This window comes from Cololabis saira, chromosome 19 (assembly GCF_033807715.1).
Source record: "Cololabis saira isolate AMF1-May2022 chromosome 19, fColSai1.1, whole genome shotgun sequence".
NCBI lineage: Eukaryota > Metazoa > Chordata > Actinopteri > Beloniformes > Belonidae > Cololabis > Cololabis saira.
In genome coordinates this window covers 26,708,667-26,728,057 of record NC_084605.1, presented here as the reverse complement: position 1 = coordinate 26,728,057, position 19,391 = coordinate 26,708,667, and the positions used below count along the sequence as shown (strand labels likewise).

Genomic DNA, 19,391 nt, shown 5'->3' with positions numbered 1-19,391 from the left:
CTCTCTATGCATCTCTCTGTGTCCCTACTCCGCATATGTTGGGCTCGTCACTTTCTGTGAACTCACCGGGCTTGTCCGTTGGGTATGGCTGGGGCTCGCAGAATGCAAGGTAGGACAAACCGAGGATGCAGAGAGAATGTGCTGCAACACAGTTTCGCGGTGTCATGATGCAGCAAGATTTTGAAGCAACGGATATCAGTTGAGATGCAGGTACTTCTCTATTTTCTTTTCTTTCCAGAGCTAAGAATCTTCAGAGGAGCTACAATGGTGGTTTCAGTAGATGGTTTAAACTGGCTTTCTAAAAGGACATGCTGGGGCAAAGGAATTAAGAAAAGGTATAATTTACATTCCCCCTTCTACAGTTGAAGCTTATTATCATGTCTTTTTTCCCTTATGAGTGAGTCCTTAGGGTGCCTGTTTATCAACTAGCTGTTTGGAAAAGTCTTATAATCTGTCTCCCTCCTGAGCCCCTCCACCTGTTACACAGTTAGGTGTTAATTTACCCAAACAGGGCAGATAACAAGCTTTAACGGTCTGCTGCATGCATGTGGCTGTGTGTGTGCGTGTGCTTGTGCATGTGTCCTTCTACATCCTTTACGTCACAGTTGCTGTGAGTCAGCTCTTGTCTTCCTTTCCTGAGTCACTCATTCAGAGGTTGCTTGGTTACTGCAGAGCAGGGAAACTTTCCTATTGCGTCTTTGTGTCTGCAGATGGACGGGCTCTGATATTTATTCAGGCTCAGGAGTGAGTGGCCAAATAATGTATCTATTTGTGTGCATGGGTGCATTTGCATGCACTGTTTCATCCAACATGAGCAAAGTCTGCCGAATCGTTTCAGTGGATCCCGTTGTGATGCACCGTGTGAGCAAAGCTCGTATGCTGTTTTATGTCAAAATGCCCCAACTTTAGGTCTTACAAACTGGTTTCATCTTGTAGAACGGGTATTATAAACCAACATTGCTCTAAAACCCCCAGCAATCACTGACACTGTTGGTTATTTGTACCACATGTACTTCTATTGTCATCTCCATCTTATAACCAACCTATTGTCCGTTCTCTCAGGATCATTCGAACCCCTTCAAACCTGAGGCCCTTTCCAGACAATAAATTAGCAAACATGTCAAGGAGAAAAGGAACAGGGACAAGAGGCTTCTAGGAACAAAAACAAGTAGTATAGATCTGCCTCCAGCACATCTGGCAAACATTTTGTAATTTTTATTTCATACCAACACAGAAGTTGAAAAGGATTTCTCTTTTGGAAGTTTTGGCTACACCAGACCCCCTCTCTCACACCCTCGCCAGGAAAGAATTCGAGTTAGACATCGAGGAAACAAGGGGACAACTTTAAATCTCTTTTTCGTTACCTCTTCTTCGGTTATTTGTATTAAATGTTCAGATGGATGTTAATGCTGTGGGGAAAAAAAATATTGGTTTTAAGGTTTTTGGTGATAGCTTTTAGAATGGGTTCAGATATGTGCTCATCAGTGTAGCTATTACCACCTCAATTACCAAAATATCAGGAATAATGACAGTTTAGCAAGTTCACCTGAATGATTTTTGCAGTTAAACCTGTACATGAAGAATTTTTTCTGGCCCATAGAGCCCAGTACGACTTCATTGATTATTGTCTGGGTATTATTTAACTTTTCACTTCCAAATAAATTTGCGACTCAGGTATAATGAGGATCTTATTAAGACTGGTGCATAAACGGTCAGACGGGGGAGAAGTAAAGTATAATGAGCAGAAAAAAAACCAAAACAATTCTTACTGCGACCCAGGTCACGCTGAGGGGAGCTGACCAGGTGACGGTAGAGGAAAACAGATGAACAATTTCAGGTAGGTATCAAACTCAGGTAGTATATGCATAGATATATATACAAATAGTTATTTGTGACAAACAGGTTTGTGCGGGAAAACGGCAGTGGGGAAATCAACAGAACTCAAAGCAAGTGTGGGATCAGGAAAACACAAAAATGCATGAGTGAAAACCCCTTTCAAAATAAGACAGGAAGTAACGATACCTCAGAACATTAAAAAGTTCTTAAAAATAGAATCTTAACACAGTAATGAGGTGAATATAAATGAATGCAAAAGCAAAAATGAATGCAAATAAATGCATTTAATTTAATCAAAATTGAACGCTAAAAGGAAATTTTAATGTAAAAAGGTCAAAAAGGTCCTTTTCTTGATGATGGCTGCAGTCCAGCTTCTGGTAGATCTTGCCGTGGAGAATGTTAGATCATGTCAAAACAGACACTAACTTATAACTTTAGTTTTCATACTGTGACTAATGTGTATATATATATATATATAGTACAAATTTTGTAAAAGACAGGTGTTTGGTACAGGGTTAAGGGTTATCAAATAGGACCATTGGATACAAAACTGATTAAACTGATTAATGAGCAAGAACAAAATTAAAGTTGCTGTCAATTGTTCTAACAGGGATGGAGAACTCCATTTGTGGATATCTTCAGGTGAGATGATGAAGGCTGAGGAGGAGCGACAACGTTTCATGTGCTTCTGCATCCTGAATAAAAGAGAAAACCCAGCTCTTAAATCCTCGAGGAGCCCTGATCACAGATCAAGCTTGCTGAGAAGGTTTTCATCCTCATCTTCATCTCCTCAACACGGTGTTCTTCTGAAGGAGGCTATCCAGCAATCATTCATTTTCCCAGTGCTTATTTTTACAAACTTTGGAAAAAAGGACACTTGGTCAAAATTTGTTTTAGATATGAGTGATATTTTCTCTTTTATTAAAAACATTTTGAATGTAGTGAAACAACAGGACATTATAACAGTGGAAGCCATTGATAGACACATCATTTTCTGTGATGACCGTCGTCCTGCAGAACTTTTCAGTGAAATTTACTCCACACACCACTGGAGAACATTTTTTGGACATGGTAGTTATTGCATAGGTTATAACAAGTCAGTTATGAAGCACTCAGCTGTCCAAATACCCTCCATTTTAACCATCAGCACCGACGATGCTGACACAGAGAGTTTAAATACAGGAGGTCTTGGAAACGATCTGAAATTCTCTCAAAACTACAACTATTCAAAGGAGTCATCAGGAAGAGGGAGGAATGTAAAAAGGAAGAAGAGTGTGTCCTTTGATGAAGATGTAATGGTCTACCTGTTTGATAAGGTACTGGTCTTGTTTTGCATTTGATTTTATATCTCAGTTTTAGATTTTTCATTCCACTGCAAAAAGTCAGAACTAATTGATCAACGATTTAATCTAATTTTACTACTTGATTCTAACAACCTCCTGAGTTTCCATTTGATATTTACTGACTATCAACTGTTAACTCTAAGGAAAGTCCCACTATGGAGCTGCAGTCAGAGCTTGAAACATCTCCGCCAGGCAGCTCCACCTACAACCTGGAAGGTCTCACGCCAGACAACTCTGGTAATATTTGGAAGATTCACACCATCACCATTTTGCATGTTTTATTCTTTTAACAACAAATTGCATGCTTACTAACAGTAACATAAAAATACAATAAATTATGCTCTGGATATACATAGATTTATTGCTTTATATAAATCCTCCTTGTGTGTTACAAAAAAATTCACCCCTGTCAGAGTTGTCAGAGGTGTGAAATCAAGAACTTGAGAACAAAACGGCTTTTTGAACCAGTCTTTGAATATGTTTATTCCTGCTCTAAAGTTAGACATTTTAACATGGGAGTCAAAATCCCTTTCACACTGGTGGATACATGGCGTTCAACACACGAATCTAGCGAGTCGCCTGTTCTTTTTACATTGCCTAACGCTGGATGATGCGTGGAGCTGGCCCCGTGAATAACTTGCCCCCGAGGGTCAGAGCTAACGCAGGGTGGTGGGTTATGGGAGGGATTTGTTGACCACGTAACCTGAGTACAGCCCACCAGGGGACTTTTTTTCTTTTTCTAAATAAAATAAGGAAACAGCTGATGAGAGTAACAACGGCAGCAGGATGTCACAGGTAGGGCCAATAATTGCAAGATGAGTAACCGGGGAGACAGGGAACCACAAAGGATGGTGCTTGTTTGAACAATTGGGCACAAAAATGACAAACCGGGACTTTGCAAGAAGCAAAACCCGGCCGAAAAATGTTCATCCCGATGTTCATCCATGCTCGTTTTGAAAATTACACCTGTCTGACGGCATGTTTCATCCTGCTGATGTAGAGATAATACATCACTCTACACGCTCACACATCTTATGTTTTGTTATGCAGATAACGCCTCCTTACTCGCCTTCAGGCACGGGTTGGAAAATAACACGCCTTGCGTTTATATTATCCAACGTGCATTAAACATGCGTTGATCATCCAGTGGTGATAGTGGGATCTAATCTAAAAACACCCAACAGAGATTGACTTGCTTTTGCAGCCAGCCTCCAGTGGCCTGTCGAGGAACTGCAACGAATCTTAGTTCTGCATGAGCCTCTGTCCAGAAATTAGATGGTTGGTGCTTGGTTGATAATTATGACAGGAGAGAACAGAGGAAGTCACATACCAGAGAAAGCGCTTTAGAAATAAAACAGGAAATAAAGCTACTCCCAAACCATGTGTGTAAACAACAAAAGAGCACAAGTAAACCAAGGCCAGATTTAAAGAGCACTGAACAAGACTCAGATAAACCCGTAAACAAAACCAGGCGCTGCAAATTGGTACAACATCACTGGCATTGTTTTTTAAATGTGGATTTTGCTTGCAGGATTGGAGTGGGAAGATGACTTCTCTGCTTTGGAGAATTCCTGCCACATTCAGTACCCCGTAAACTCTCGCAGGTTTCCCCTGCCTTCAGAGAGCTGGACTCCAGCGTCCAGGCCGGAGCGCTGCTCTCTGCCCCACACCTGCCTGTTCCTCACCTATGTCACCGAGGCAGACCTTGAGCTGTGAGATAAAGGGTGAGTGAGTGACACACACACACACACACACACACACACACACACACACACACACACACACACACACACACACACACACACACACACACACACACACACACACACACACACACACACACACACACAAGTATTGAGCTGTATGTGGGGATTTTTAATGACACAGCGGTGGTCAGAGCAGTCCCGACTTCAGCCAAAGGCCATCTCACTGTCACCATGGCCTTGTGTGACATCCACGCTTGTTTTTCTTTCACGAAGCCAGCCTTGGTCTAATGGAAAAACTGACTAATAGTCCAGATCGTATCCTCTTCACCTCAAACCCATCTCCCCGCCTCCCTCCCCCTTTTTATGAGTCAGGGATTTTAAGGGCTGTTTTCCTCCCTCTCTGCTCCAAATGGATTCAAAGCACTTGCCGTTCGTGACATCACCACCAAGCAGCGCCGTGTGGCAGACCGTTCAGCTTTCACAGTTGTTGGTGCGACACAGTCTGTGTGTCTCTGACACTGCCCGCTGTGACGCGATGAATCGGCCAGTTGCACAACAGTGCTGGTACATTTCCAGATGGAAAGCACATGTTTCAGGCCAGACTATATCTAAAACGTACTCTTTTCAGGAATTTAAGTTAAACTGCTCCACGACAAGTTCCACATCAATCTTGTTGGTGCAAAGAGTTTGTTTTGTTTTAAAAAAAAAAAAGACCATGTGGAGGCTCTGTTTGCTTGCCTCATTACTGGAGTGTATTCAGCTCAGAATTTATCAGCAGCTTTGACAAAATAAACAGTGCAGGCCTTAGGGCCAATGCAGGCTGAAACTGTGCAAACTAAAAGTAAAAGATAATGTTTCCGTAGACCAGCATCAGCAAGGTTTGGTTGATTAGATAGAGTGTACCTGAGGATGGAGGCAAACCTGGCAGGAGCAGCTTTGTTCATGAGAACAAAAACACACATTACAGTTTCTTCAGAGGACACCACAAAGGCTTCACCTACCCTAAATCCACGTTTGGTCCCCAAACTGCAGCTTTCAGTGGCTACTGCAAGTTGCTGCAGTCGTCACTGTGTAAACAAACTGATGTTCCCACAGCAGGAGTAGCCCAAGTGCACCCACCAACAGCGCCCACTTTCCACCCCCACAAACACAAACACTCACACACACAGACACACAGGCTGTTCAAGGACATCAAAACCCGATGTTGGGGGTTTTTGGTTCCAAGTGCTGGGAATGCCACACCTGTATGAGTGTGTTTTAAGGACATAACACACCTTGTGAAAGCTGCCCTCGTTTTATTTTAATCCATTAGTAAGGTGCTTTTCTATGTTGCCATAAAAATAGTTGATATTATTGCCTATATCTTTTTTCTTTGTTTAGAGGTTACTGTGGTTTCCTTCTAAGAAAACTGGTTTATCTGCGATAATCTTAGCAGATCATATGTAAAACGGTAGAAAGTAGTCTTTCCTCATGTTTCGATATCATATGAAGGAATATTTGACACTTTTTTGTGTCGCGTCATCTAGATGTTGCAGTTTCAAAGAACTCTACTTCGAAGAGGATGAACAGAAACATCTTTTGTTTTGGACAATTATTGCAGATGCCGCTACCGTAACTTAAAAAAAAATCAACAGAAGACGAAGGTGATGCCGGAGACATGCAAATCTAAACAAAGTGTTTCCATTTCAGATTTTCTTTGTGATATTTAGGTTTCAGGCAATTCTAGTGGTAGAAAGTCACTAAATGACACTTGACCCCAAGTTAAAATGTCCAATTTTGCAGCAAAAACAGATATACAGTAGTTAAAACCTAGTTTCTGATATCCATACCTAAAATTGACATCCATGACAAAACTGCACACGGGGGTGAAATCCTTTGTACCACATTAGGTAACATTTTGTATCTAAATTTTGTATAGGTGAGTAGTTGTTATCACTAATGGCTAGTTGTTATCACTTTTTCTACTAAGTGCTTAGCATAGCATTAACTTCTGCATTTATAATAACGACCAAAGAGATCAGAGTCATTAATATTTTAAGGATAATACATTTAGCTGTGCTGTTAACTGTACAAATGGACCATTGTGAGTGGCCGTGAGCTGGTCAGGAAGGTCCGAGGCAGCTTGAGCTACATTGGCTAAATACATTGGCCCGGTTTCCCAGATCAGTTAAGTAGTTCTTAACAGCGAAAGACTTCTTTCAAACCATCTTAAGGAGCCTGTGAAAGAAGTCTTTCGCTGTTAAGAACTACTTAACTGATCTGGGAAACCGGGCCATTGTTTTTTCCTGCTAATCCTCATTCAAGCTCTGGCAACACTAATTTTAATAGCAACTGTAGATCATTGATTTGTGTGAATGAAAAGATTGACCTCTTGAGTTTTCACCATCAATATGAACTGAATCATTCCTAGTGTAGGTGGCTGGACTTTCACTGAAGGGTTAAAAAAGTTAATTTATAGGAAGGACTCTGAGTGCAGCCTCTGCTCGTCCACATTGAGATGAGTCATGAGGTGGTCCGGGCCTCTAGTTGAGAATGCTCCTTGATGTTTTGATCATGTCCAAACAGGAAAAGCAGGACCCAAGACTGTCACTCATCTCACTCATCTCACACAGTTTAGGCCCCGTCCCAATTCTCCCCCTCGCCCTCGTTTTCTTCACTACCCCTAAATTTTGCGCGTTCCCGTGAGGGTAGTGGTGTCCAATTCCTCTTTTCACCTAGGGGGAGTGGGCATAATGAGGGCTAGGGGCTGAGAATAGCCCCTTCACATCGAGGGATTCCACATGCTGACTTCGCGAGCGAGGGGTTATAAAAATTTCCCAGAATGCTTTTCGTCGTCATTTGCGGACTGAATCAAAAAAAAAACATGGCGGACATTTCTTAGTGAATAAATCAATATTTTGAGTTAGTTTCTGCATAAAAATGCGTTTTGATTACATTTCTAGCGAGAAATATATATTTTACTTTCATAATATTCACTCAGTGAATGTACATAATCCCTTTTTTGTCCGTTGTTTGTGAAGAATCGCGCCGGAGTAAAGGCGGTTACGCCGTAGGCTACGTAAGCTACGCCGTAGGCTACGTAAGCTACGCCGTGGGCTACGTAACCTACGCCGTAGGCTACGTAACCTACGCCGTAGGCTCTGCGTCGATTTGACTCGCCGACCGAGGGCAAACAGGCAGACTTGTCTCAGATTGTGACCGAGGGAGCAAGCATTTTTTTGTGGGAAATAGAGAGAAATAATCCTGTGACTCGTCAGATTTGTTTTGGATGTTTCTTATACAATAGTTTTCAGAAACCACAAAGCTGTTATTTGGGTAATTTACACACTTTCAGATAAAGCTGAAGTGAAGATAGCGCTGTTAGCTATTTTTATGTTTTATGGGCGTTAAATCGACGCAGAGCCTACGGCGTAGGTTCTGCGTAGATTTAACGCGGACCCATAAGCTCCAGAGCCGGCAGGCAGAAATCTCTAAATTTTTGGAGCAAATTTCTTAAAGGTATTGTGACATCATTTTTAACATGCTTTTAACACTATTAAAAGTTTTGGCCAACATCCCTCAAATGTGTCTAAAAGACTGTAACAAGAAAAACTTCACTCTAGTACTCCTGGCTTTTTATTACAGTGTTTTTTTGCCCCGTGAAAAACGCTTCCTTTTGCCCCTTTCCTGTCAATCATCGCCCCGCTCCTCCTCCAAACCTCCTCCTCCTCCAGCCATACGCTCACAGCGGCGTCGGAGAGTTAAGCCGGGAGCGACAGGCGAAGCATGCACGGAAAAGGAGCAGGGCGAACCAGAGCAAACAATCATAAAAATAAAGGCATGCAAGCAGCAGTGTCCCCTTGTCTTAAGTCCAGTCAGTGGCCGCGGGTCTTTATAGCAGTTGTCCTCCGGTGATGAGAACAAAAGAGGCTCTAAACAGCTCCGTGTTAAGCCTGATTTATGGTTCCGCGTTAAATCGACGCAGAGCCTACGCCGTAGGGTTCAGCGTACGGTGCGCGTCGCCGCGTAACCCTACGCCGTAGGCTTTGCGTCGGTGTAACGCGGAACCATAAATCAGCCTTTATGGTGCGCTGGAGAGGAGAGGAGACAGGGAGCTGGGTGGAGGGGGCGGTGATTTAGCGGGCCCTGACGTCACGGCCCGCCACCAAACCAGGTGCGCCGTTTTTGCACAGTTATGCGGAAAATCCCAGAAAGCACACAATACACTGAATGTTAAAAGTTTGTTGTTTTTTGGGTGTAATTGATGTCAAGACACCCAACAAAACACAAAAAATCAAGAAAAATGTGTTTTTCATGTCACAATACCTTTAACAGGCGTAGCTACAACTGTTAGATTTCATCTATTAAACCAACATCTTCCGTAATGATTTATTTCAGCCAGCGTAATTCTCAACAGAGCTGCAGGTTTCTCTCCCGGGACGACGGCGCAGCTTGACCCGGCGGACACGTCTGTTCTCGGGCTGTGAGCTGCTGCTGCCCCCCGGGGCCGGCGGCTCTTCTCATTTCCGAAAACGTCGAGTCAAATTTCTTAACAGGCGTTATTTGGATAAACTGAGCCCAGGTTGGGGATCTTAAAGGTTACTTTTACGCCTGAAAAAATATTAAAACTTAATAAAGTGGCATATTAACAGTGCTACAGCTGAAATTAAAACAGCTTTTGGCTCTCAGCTTCCTGATCAGGGTAGGGATGAAAACAAGGGGTAGGGGGAGAATTGGGACAGGCACCTGGGCCAAGTGCCCTAGATCTCAAGTGCCCTAAAATCTCCCCCTTCTTTTTTAGGGGGTAGGGAAGAAAAGAAGGGTGAGTGAAGAAAAGAAGGGCGAGTGAAGAAAAGTAGGGGGAGTATTGAGATTGGGCCTAAATCTCAGGGAGGACTAAAAAAGTTAAAAAGGTCTTTCAATACCACAAAAGTAGAAAAATGCTTTTAATAACACATAATAAAAACATATTAATAACACGTGCTCAGCTTGCTTTACTGAACTGACACTTGCCAGTTTGTGTAGTGCACTATCTGCAACAGTGTGGAGAGGCAATAATCCCAACTGCCAACAGCTGATAGCAAATTAAACAGGCAAACTGGGATTACTGCAGGAGACACGTCCATGTGGGGAACAGGTGTGATAGGGGTGACTCAGAGGTGCTGAATTATTTTGGTTATGTCGCACCAGTTTATCTGTTGGTTTAGTCCTTCAGTGGTTTGAGGGTGTGTGTAAGTTTACTTTGCTCCCTTGTTGCAGAATTGACAGAGAAAAAAAGTTTAAAAACAGTTTGTTTAGCACGGAGCGGGTACTGCTGCATGGCTTAAAGAGCTCTCTTCTCTGTTGTCAGGTGTAGCCTGGATGACTGTATTCAAATGAGACAGACGGAGGTGATAAACCACAATGGAAATGATGTCGGCTGCTGGATTAACTAGTCTCAATGTTTGTAGTTTCAGAGCAGTTATGATCGGCACAGCATAAGTACAATTTTAATAATACTGTGGCAAGTCTTTTTAAATATTACCTTCATACTGAAGCTGTTCACACTGGTTCATTGTATAAAAATAAAAGTATGGTTTTATTACTTTTTTCAATCATTTATGAAGTCACATAGAAAAGAAAATATGCCTCTTTCATTTCTGAGGTTTTACATATCAGGACTTACTAATAAATCATAAATCTTAAAAATAAGGTGAATTAAACCTCGGATGAACCACAACACATGGTCTATTACTCTTATTCTATAATATTATCATAACTGTATTAATATTATTTTTTATCTTATAAAAAATAAGCCAAACCACAGAAGAAGTATGTCAGTAATGAATGTCGTTGTTATTTCTTTCATAGGAATTATGACATCAGGATCAGACATGTACTACTTAACACACTTGATCAAAGTCTCTGTCAACACATTACCAAAGAGGAAAGACATCAGCAGTGATGTTAGAAAAAGCAACTGTCACTGCCTATGAGCCTGGAAAGGATTTAAAAAAGCTATTTCTGAACAATATGATGTCCCTCATGCTCAAGAAGATGACAGTTGCCAATCTTCCGAAGAGCGGATATCTGCAGTAAGGACCCAAACCCAGGCCCAAAGGTCCAAGGAATGGTTTCTGGGAGTAGCCTATGTACTTTGAAGATGCAACACTTATGTGGCAATGTCTTAGGGTGCCACGTATGGTGAACCAGAAATGTCAGTTTAAACCTCAGACGCTAGCTGTCAAGTATGGTGGTGGAAGAATGATGATTTGAGCTTGTTTCATGCAGCCACAGGACCTGAGCACCTTGTTGTCAGTGAATTCTTCTGTATAACAAAATACTTTATTGTACTGTCATACTTTTCCCACCAGAATCCCTGTGATTTATATTTAAAAAAAAACGTGTGATGGCAAAAACACCTCATCTTTTCTTTGTTCTTAGTATTAGTTGCATATAAAAAAAATTACAATATTGTTTATCCACAGAAATGTCTCCTCTTTACATTTTCAGAGTGAGTTTTGTACTTTAGTGCAAGAGCTGAATGATTGTATTTTGGGTTAAAAACAAAAGTCATATAATGCTGCTAGACTAGAGCGTCTTTTGCAGCAACCTGCTGGGACGTTTTTTGTGGGTTTTTTTCTCTCCTTTTTTTCTAAAGGCAGAGCTGCTCTGTGATTGGCCGAGCAGCGCTACGTGTACATCAGTCCGCTCGCAGGTAGCGCACATGTGACGCTCCACGGCGCGTGTCCTCCGCAGCCTGACGCGGTGCCGCTTCTTTTTTACGCTCCCAAAACTGACTTTTATTGTGGTTAAGATGACCGGATGCTTTTTTCTTTAAAACACTCGAGGCAAGGACAGTCTCTTTAACTTCCACGGTGAGTGTCTTCGGTCCACTGAACCCACTCCGGGTCTCATTTACTGAATGAATCGCTCTGTTCTCGTCATATCTGTTGCAACGCTGCCGTTAGTGATTAAAGTGAGGTTAGGAAAAGAAGGGATGATGATGGAGAAATTACCAGATGTTGTTTTTTTGACTGTGTAGCCTACTCTCCTTCTTTTTTCTTTTTTATTCTGCCCTATAATCTATGTAAAACAGTTTTATCGTATTAATTTTAATAGTGGGGTATGTTTTCAAGCAGATTTCCATTATTTGTGAATGCATACAGGTGGAAATAGTGTAAAACAAATATACTTTTGATTGAACTTAATAATAATATAATAATATCTGCTGCATGATTGATACCAACAATTATGGCCATGGTGAAGAGTTAAAGTGGCTGTGGCTGCAGTTTTTGTGGGTGTAACCTTGAAATTGGCATTATCTCCGAACTGACAGGATAAGAGAGGTGTAGATTACCAGTGCAACATCATGTCGTTTTCACACAGTTTTCAATACATTAATGGAATAACTACAAATGCAAATAAGAACAACATGATCGATTTCACTAGTTATTATACACTGCAAAAATTCAAAATCTTAACAAGAATATTTGTCTTATTTCTAGTTAAAATGTCTAATTTTTAGTCTCTTTTTTAAAAATCTCATTACATTTAAGACAAGACTCAAAAACAACCATTTTCACCTGTTTCAAGTAGATTTTCACTTAAAATAAGTAGAAAAATCTGCCAATGGAACAAGATTGTTTTGCTTGTAATGAGAAGATAAATCTTGTTCCACTGGCAGATTTTTCTACTTATTTCAAGTGAAAATTTACTTGAATCAGGTGAAAATGGTCAAATTAGTTATTTTTCTGGTGATGAATCTTGTTTTAAGTGAGATGTTTTGACTAAAAATGAGACATTTTAACTAGAAATAAGACAAATATTCCTGGTAAGATTTTGAGTTTTTGCAGTGAGCGAGACTGCATTTGAAAAAGTTCCAATTTTCTTGACCACACAGATCAGCTCCATAGACTTCTGTGATGAGTATTTGCTGCACGTGTTGATTGATCTACTCTAGTTAGGTTCTGTGACTCGTAACCTTGCCATACCTTAGCTTCCACTGAATTGACGCCACTGCTTCTGAGACCGGCTGAATGAGTGGAAGGTGTCTGGGACGCGCACATAATGCAGGTTTATTCCAGTACCATGACTCTAGGTGTGTTTGCCCCCCAGCAGGGTCACAGGTGAGATCCACGCCACCAGAGCTCAGCAGGATGAAGTGCAAAGGGAAGGCTGTGACCCCCTCCAGAGAGACCTGGTCCGACCCGGAGCCGGGCTCCAGCGAGCAGGAGGGCTCCGAGGCCTCGGTGCGGATCGGCGGCTCCCGGAGGGGCTCCCTGCGGAGCGGGGCCGGGCCGGGCAGGAGGCCGGGCGGAGCGGGCGGGGGCCGGCGGCGCAGGGGGCGCTCCTCCGGCACCAGGGAGCGCAGCGTCCGGCGGCTGGAGAGCAACGAGAGGGAGCGCCAGCGCATGCACAAGCTCAACAACGCCTTCCAGGCGCTGCGTGAGGCCATCCCACACGTGAAGACTGACAAGAAGCTGTCCAAGATCGAGACTCTGACCCTGGCCAAGAACTACATCAAAGCTTTGACCAGCATCATCCTGGACATGTCAGGGGCCTGCCTGCCTGCAGGGGGGGTCCCCTCCGAGGCCAGCGCCGCCAGGCTCCTGCAGTGTTACCAGCAGCACCTGCAGGAGGAGGGCGAGGAGGGGCTGGCCCAGTACCTCACAGACCTGCACAGCCTCGGCCAGGACAGCTAACAGGGACTGGGAGGTGGGCTGGAGACCAGAACCACCTGAAGGAACCTGTGGATGGAGATACAAGTGGGGGGGACTGGTCTGGAACCTGTCTCCTGTGGGAACCTATAAGCTTGAGGGTCTGGCTAGAACTCACCCCCCCCTCCTCTTGCAGACTAAAGGATCTGATGATCACAAAGCAGAAATCTTCATAGAAACCAAGTGGACCATAGTCAGGTGAAGTGAAATAAGGAAAGAAGAGGTCATCCTTTGCTAAGTTGCTTCTCATTTCTCATGTGCTCTGGTTTAAAGGCGCGCGAGGACCTTGTTCCCTTTCTGCGTTATCTTGTGATCTTGTGTGTTTTCTGTTGGGAAAGCCACCGAGCCGAGTCTCTAGTCATAACCGTCACATCAAGGAGGGAGAGAAAGATGGGCAGCAGGCCTGAATTATTAAAATGTTGCAAGAGATTGCGTTTGCTACTGATGACAATCTACCATTCACTTGAGACCACATTTAACTTTTCTTCTTATGAACCCCAACCCCAAGGTGTTTGGAGACCATGCTAATTTCTTCTTTGTGTGTTTCCACCCGCAAGAAAAAAAACAAAAAACACCGACACATCCAGACAAGAGAATCTCTTTGCAGTTATCAATAAACAAATATATTTATTGACACAGACTGTTTCTTTGATGTATACGTGTGTGATCATGTACCCAGTTACGCATGGCCATCACAGTAACGGTGTGATCTTCATGACTCAGATACTACACGCATGATGTCTGTACACGAGCAACTTTTTCAAACTTTCCTGCAGATTTGAGACAGTAATTCGTTATACAGCTGCACTTTTAATAAACTAAATGTCTGAAATGGTCCAAGTCATCGGTGTTACCACCAGTGTTATATGATATTAACAGATTTATAACAAAAATATAGTCGTTTTTATTCTTTTACTGCTCAGTCATACTACCACGATCTGGCCGAAGGAAGTCGACAGCATGCAAAATTCAAATACTCCTGTGAGAAAGAGGAACGTTCACTTTCAGCATTTCAGCCACAAGACTTTTACAAGTAAAGGCCTCTTTTCTTCTCTCCAACAGAAAATTGCACATGCTCCATGAAAATAACGATGTACAGTCTTTGTGAAACACACACGCAATCAACACCAGAAAAGATGCCCAAAGCTCTGGTGAAGTCAATGGATGAAACACTTTTAGTTTTATTTTAGCATCAGCTGGTGATTTAACTCATAATGATATTGATGAATCTTTAAAAATCTCTGGCTGAGTTGTCTTTTGTCGACCCAAACTTAAACCTCACACGGCGTGGAGCCTAATGACCGCAACAAACTTGAGAAACATGCAGTTTGTCAGCAGAGGCCAAACGCTGACACAGCATTTACCAAAAGTACACTCGCTGTAACTGTGAGTGCATTTTGTAGGAACAGTACATTTTAGGAGTCTGTAAAGACCATTTGGAAGGAAAAGAGTTTAATCCCACTTTCCTTATTCTGTGCCGTTTTGTGTTTCAAGTACCTAGTCACCATTTAGCAACTCTTGCACTGTGTGAACACGTTTTCAAAGCTGGCAGCTCTGGACCAACTTTAGCTTGATAATAGCTTGCTCCACAGTTGCGTGAAATGCAAATAACCGCTTCTAGATCTGACAAAGGCTCTGATCTGGTGCTGGAACAACCACATTCAAAATGGGAACGGGTGTTGTATCCAGGAATTTCTCTGCTGTCAAGGTGTATGCAGTTCAGAGGCAGGTGATCGGAAATCGGAGGCAACTGCCAGAAAAACCACGAATAAAACCTTCACTCTTTTCCAGCGTGCTAATCTGTCGCATGCAAGTAGGCAACATCTATGAAGAATGATCTTTTACCCTTTCCAAAAATAAAATATATACTGTATTTTAAAAAACAGGACTCTTCTACAACTATCTTGAACCAATATGTAAAGCTCTATAAACAAAAACCACAAACATCAAGTTAAAATTCACACCTTGGAAAAAAACATATATACAAAAATGCCCATTTATAGATGAACAACTTGCAAGATGAAAAACACGATCTCTGAGAACAAGACATAAATTCAATTCTGGATATCAGTTAAAAATGTTCTGTAACGCTGGCTCGGCTAATGAAACTCATAAATCAGTGTTGAAACTAAAAGTGGTTTGAAACAAACAATGCACTAAAAAGTGGACTGGTTTTGGATGGCTACGTGCTCTTTTTGTGTCTAACAGCCGACAGCAGTGCCATTGAGCTCCGGGCCCCTGACGGGGCCAGGGCTGTGAGGCCCCGGGGCAGATGCGTCCTTCAGGGTGGAGAGACGGATGCGGGGCGGCTCCATGGAGTTTCCTCTCACTGTGATGTGGTCCCATCCCCCCTAAAAAAAAGATATGGGAGGTCGCTACTTAAAGGGAAAGTTCGTTTTTTTACAACCTGGACCTTATTTCTGGCATTTTTTATGGTTGTATACTCACCCAGAGGTTTTTGGTGTCATTTGGAGTCCTTCCTTCGGAAGATATTAGGAGTTTTTTGCGAGCCGCTTCTCCATATAATGGTAGCGCATGGGGGCACCCCCGGACACAGACGATGCAGCGTCTAAATAACACATGATTGCCGCGAAACTCTTCATTTCTTTTATGAATCACTAGATCTGCTTCCAGGACCTGTTGTCTTCATCCGGGGTTGTCTGTGTAACAAATAAATCCGTTTGTAAACAAGACCTCTGAACTCATGACGTCATCTCTGTGCGCGCACTCTGTCCTCCGTTCAGTGAACTCTTCAGCCGTATACTCTGGCTCAAAACGGTAAGGACGTCCATCATATTCAAAGTCGTCGTCCACAACCTCAGAATTTGACAAATATTCAGACATGTTTCAAATAACTAACAGTAAACTAACAGTAGCAAACTCCAGCTGTACACGGAGCTGTGTCTGGGATGCGCGCACAGAGATGACGTCATGAGTTCAGAGGTCTTGTTTACAAACGGATTTATTTGTTACACACACAACCCCGGATGTAGACAACAGGTCCTGGAAGCAGATCTAGTGATTCATAAAAGAAATGAAGAGTTTCGCGGCAATCATGTGTTATTTAGACGCTGAATCGTCTGTGTCCCGCGGTGCCCTCATGCGCTACCGTTATATGGAGAAGCGGCTCGCAAAAAACTCCTAATATCTTCCGAAGGACTCCAAATGACACCAAACACCTCTGGGTGAGTATACAACCATAAAAAATGCCAGAAATAAGGTCCAGGTTGTAAAAAAACGAACTTTCCCTTTAAGATGTTTGAGAATAAACTTTAGAAAAACTAATTTAAGCATCTGCCTCAAAAATTACACACGTCCACAGAAGGTTGTTATAAAGCAAGAGTACAAAGGTGAGCTGGACATCTAGATTATTTTGTGGTGAGCTCATAACACTACCATAAAGTTACGCTACATGATAACCTTACCCCAATGCCATAGTCCCAGGATGCTCCCTTGGGTTCCAGAGGTTGGACTCCGAGTCGATGGCACACGGTCCCGCAGCTCAAACTGTGGCTGCCCTGAACCTTATCTGCTATGATCCAAACCTGCAACGGCAGACAAATTACCAACAAATGTTAAAAATGTGACCACCATAGTTCAGTACTGCCCTCCACTTACCTGATCCAGGGGCCCGACAGAGACTTTGCGCACATTGTTGGAGATGTGCTCCCAGGAAGAGCCCTGGGGGTAGCTGGGAGTCACTCCCTGTCTGTACCACAGGTTGCCTTAAGAGAAGACATCCACATCAAACACCTGATCAGAGTTTGTAACAATCTGTTTGTTACAACACCTGTAACGCCACTCAAAAATATTGATAACATCAGCTGTAACACACGTGCATGGGGTTTTACCGTTTTCATCTACAGAATAGACCGACGTCCTCCCAACAGACACCTGCTTCAGCTTTTGTTTGGCTGGAGACGGGATGTGGTACCAACAGTCTCCTGTAGAGGGAGACACAGTTCACATAACACAAAGGTAAACATCCTGAATCCTCCTTGTCTCAAGTAGACAGTTCCTGAGTAAACATTTACAATTTCCTTTAAAACCTGAAAGAGATTATGATATTTTATGTGTCCAACACTGTGTGCTTTAGAATAGTACAGATCTTCCCACTGACCTGCTGGGCTCTGAGGTGTGACAGAGCCCCTGTAGAAGGCAGAGCCATCTTTGGCGATGGCCCAAACCTGGCTGGCTGCCCCGATGGAGATGGATTTGAACGGCTGGTCTGTTCCCACGTGGAGCCACGAGGATCCCTGAAAGATGAACAGGACACTGTTCCAACAACTGCCTTTCAGATGTCATCATTTTTTTGCACTGGAATGCAAAATGACTTGCAACAAACTGCAGACTTTCAGCTGTGCTCTCTTTAGAGATCACATTAGAAAAAATAAAAGAAGCCACTGAGGTTGAGGATGCTTCTGAAATCTTTTCCACTGAATGAGGATAAAAACTATTTTTCAGTCCTTGATTAAAACTGGGTATCTACTCTTACATGATTGCCATCCTATTGATTCAAAATGTCTCACTTTAATCTCACTTCTTAATCCATTATTTCATGCACAGATATACATTTTACCCGAGTTTTCTCCATCAAGAACAATTTTTTTTTAGGATTTCTGCTTAAAAATCTCACAAATGTTTCACTGTAAGCTTTTTTAAATATTAGAAGTAGATACCGTTTTACTGGCATATTTTCTCTACGTGCGTAAAGAGGTTTCATTTCCACAAACCGTGCCGAAGAGCTGTGGGAGTATGCTGAGCAATTTTCCATAAGATGTAATTCCTCTGAAGGTTAAATCTTTGCCACGATCACTGAACCGTTTTTCATCCATTTTATTGTGATTTTTACGTCTTTAACCGGTTCATGGGGTGGCAGCTTGTATACCACTGATGACTTACGGCAGGTGTCAGTGCGGTGACTCCCAGTCGGCAGAGCACATCTCCCTTGTTGCTGATGGCCCACAGAGGAACGGCGTCCACGCTGCTCTGAGCTGCACACGGCAGGATGGTCACATCACTCAGAGTGATGGGTGGAATTTCTTGCCAAGGTCCTGTAGTGGTCAATTTACACTTCCTGTGCACCAGGAAGAACCATTTTCAGGCTTGTATTTATGAACAATTATCTGAAATTCAGGATCTTGCAGTTTTAAGTGCAGCAGGTGACCTAGACTTAACCTTAGCAGGTCTAAACCCATTCTCTGATGCACTATAATTACATTTTATTGGATATTTTAGCTCCAGAAATCTTTTGTGAACATATTCCGTCAATTACTGTTAATTTGTTAGTCAGAAATGTTATGTTATTGTACTGCTCCTATCCCATACAAATTAAAACCAGACCACAGTGTGTCTGTTAAAAGTACTGCGCCGATAATACCTGGCCCATCGCCTGCGACGCACAAAGTCCTTCATCGTTTTATACCCATGATATGACCTACAAGGAGACATGGAGGGAGTGGAGGGAATAAATTACCAGATTGCAAACTATAGTCATAGTTTCAGTCAGCTATTGCAGAAGGGAAAGTTTGACAAGCAGCGAATGAAACCTACGCTGGAAAATCAGCTGCGAACTGCCAGCCCTCCCTGTCCGTACCCCCGGAGACGCTGTAGTCGACAGCCCAGTCAGACACCTGGAAACAGCAAATGTGAGAAGTGAAAGGCTGAAAAACACCTTTGACAGTGCAGTTTCTGACAATCAAAAATAAACATGTGTAGAACTGAGGGTTAACTCGAGAGTAGGGCTGTTCGATTTTGCCCAAAAATAAAATCTCGATTTTCTTCTCTCAAAATCCGATTTTCGATTACGATTACGATTATTTTGTGAA

At 42.6% G+C, this 19,391-nt stretch overlaps 2 protein-coding genes across 6 annotated transcripts in view; one reads left to right on the top strand and one right to left on the bottom strand.

Moving 5' to 3' along the window:
* The first annotated feature begins 259 nt into the window (after positions 1-259).
* bhlha15 (basic helix-loop-helix family, member a15) lies at positions 260-14,403 on the top strand. Of its 5 annotated transcripts, none has more exons than XM_061707677.1 (6): positions 260-335; positions 1,780-1,837; positions 2,447-3,152; positions 3,323-3,416; positions 4,711-4,903; positions 12,965-14,403. In XM_061707677.1, the coding sequence occupies exons 5-6, from the start codon at positions 4,867-4,869 to the stop codon at positions 13,546-13,548; spliced, it is 621 nt and encodes a 206-aa protein (XP_061563661.1). In that variant the 5' UTR covers positions 260-335; positions 1,780-1,837; positions 2,447-3,152; positions 3,323-3,416; positions 4,711-4,866; the 3' UTR covers positions 13,549-14,403. The 5 variants fall into 5 exon arrangements, with proteins under 5 accessions (XP_061563661.1, XP_061563659.1, XP_061563660.1 ...); XM_061707675.1 differs by having other exon boundaries at positions 12,962-14,403; XM_061707676.1 differs by lacking the exons at positions 1,780-1,837; positions 2,447-3,152; positions 3,323-3,416 and having other exon boundaries at positions 300-335; positions 12,962-14,403.
* The window catches only part of tecpr1a (tectonin beta-propeller repeat containing 1a), a 17,742-nt gene continuing 12,516 nt past the window's right edge, over positions 14,166-19,391 (bottom strand). Inside the window, exons 17-24 of the mRNA XM_061707674.1 lie at positions 19,117-19,196; positions 18,944-19,000; positions 18,466-18,640; positions 17,684-17,819; positions 17,415-17,507; positions 17,182-17,288; positions 16,989-17,108; positions 14,166-15,914 (exon numbers count right to left, since the gene is read on the bottom strand). Coding sequence (XP_061563658.1) covers positions 15,765-15,914; positions 16,989-17,108; positions 17,182-17,288; positions 17,415-17,507; positions 17,684-17,819; positions 18,466-18,640; positions 18,944-19,000; positions 19,117-19,196 — 918 coding nt within the window. The 3' untranslated portion in view covers positions 14,166-15,764. The remainder of the gene's footprint in view (positions 15,915-16,988; positions 17,109-17,181; positions 17,289-17,414; positions 17,508-17,683; positions 17,820-18,465; positions 18,641-18,943; positions 19,001-19,116; positions 19,197-19,391) is intronic.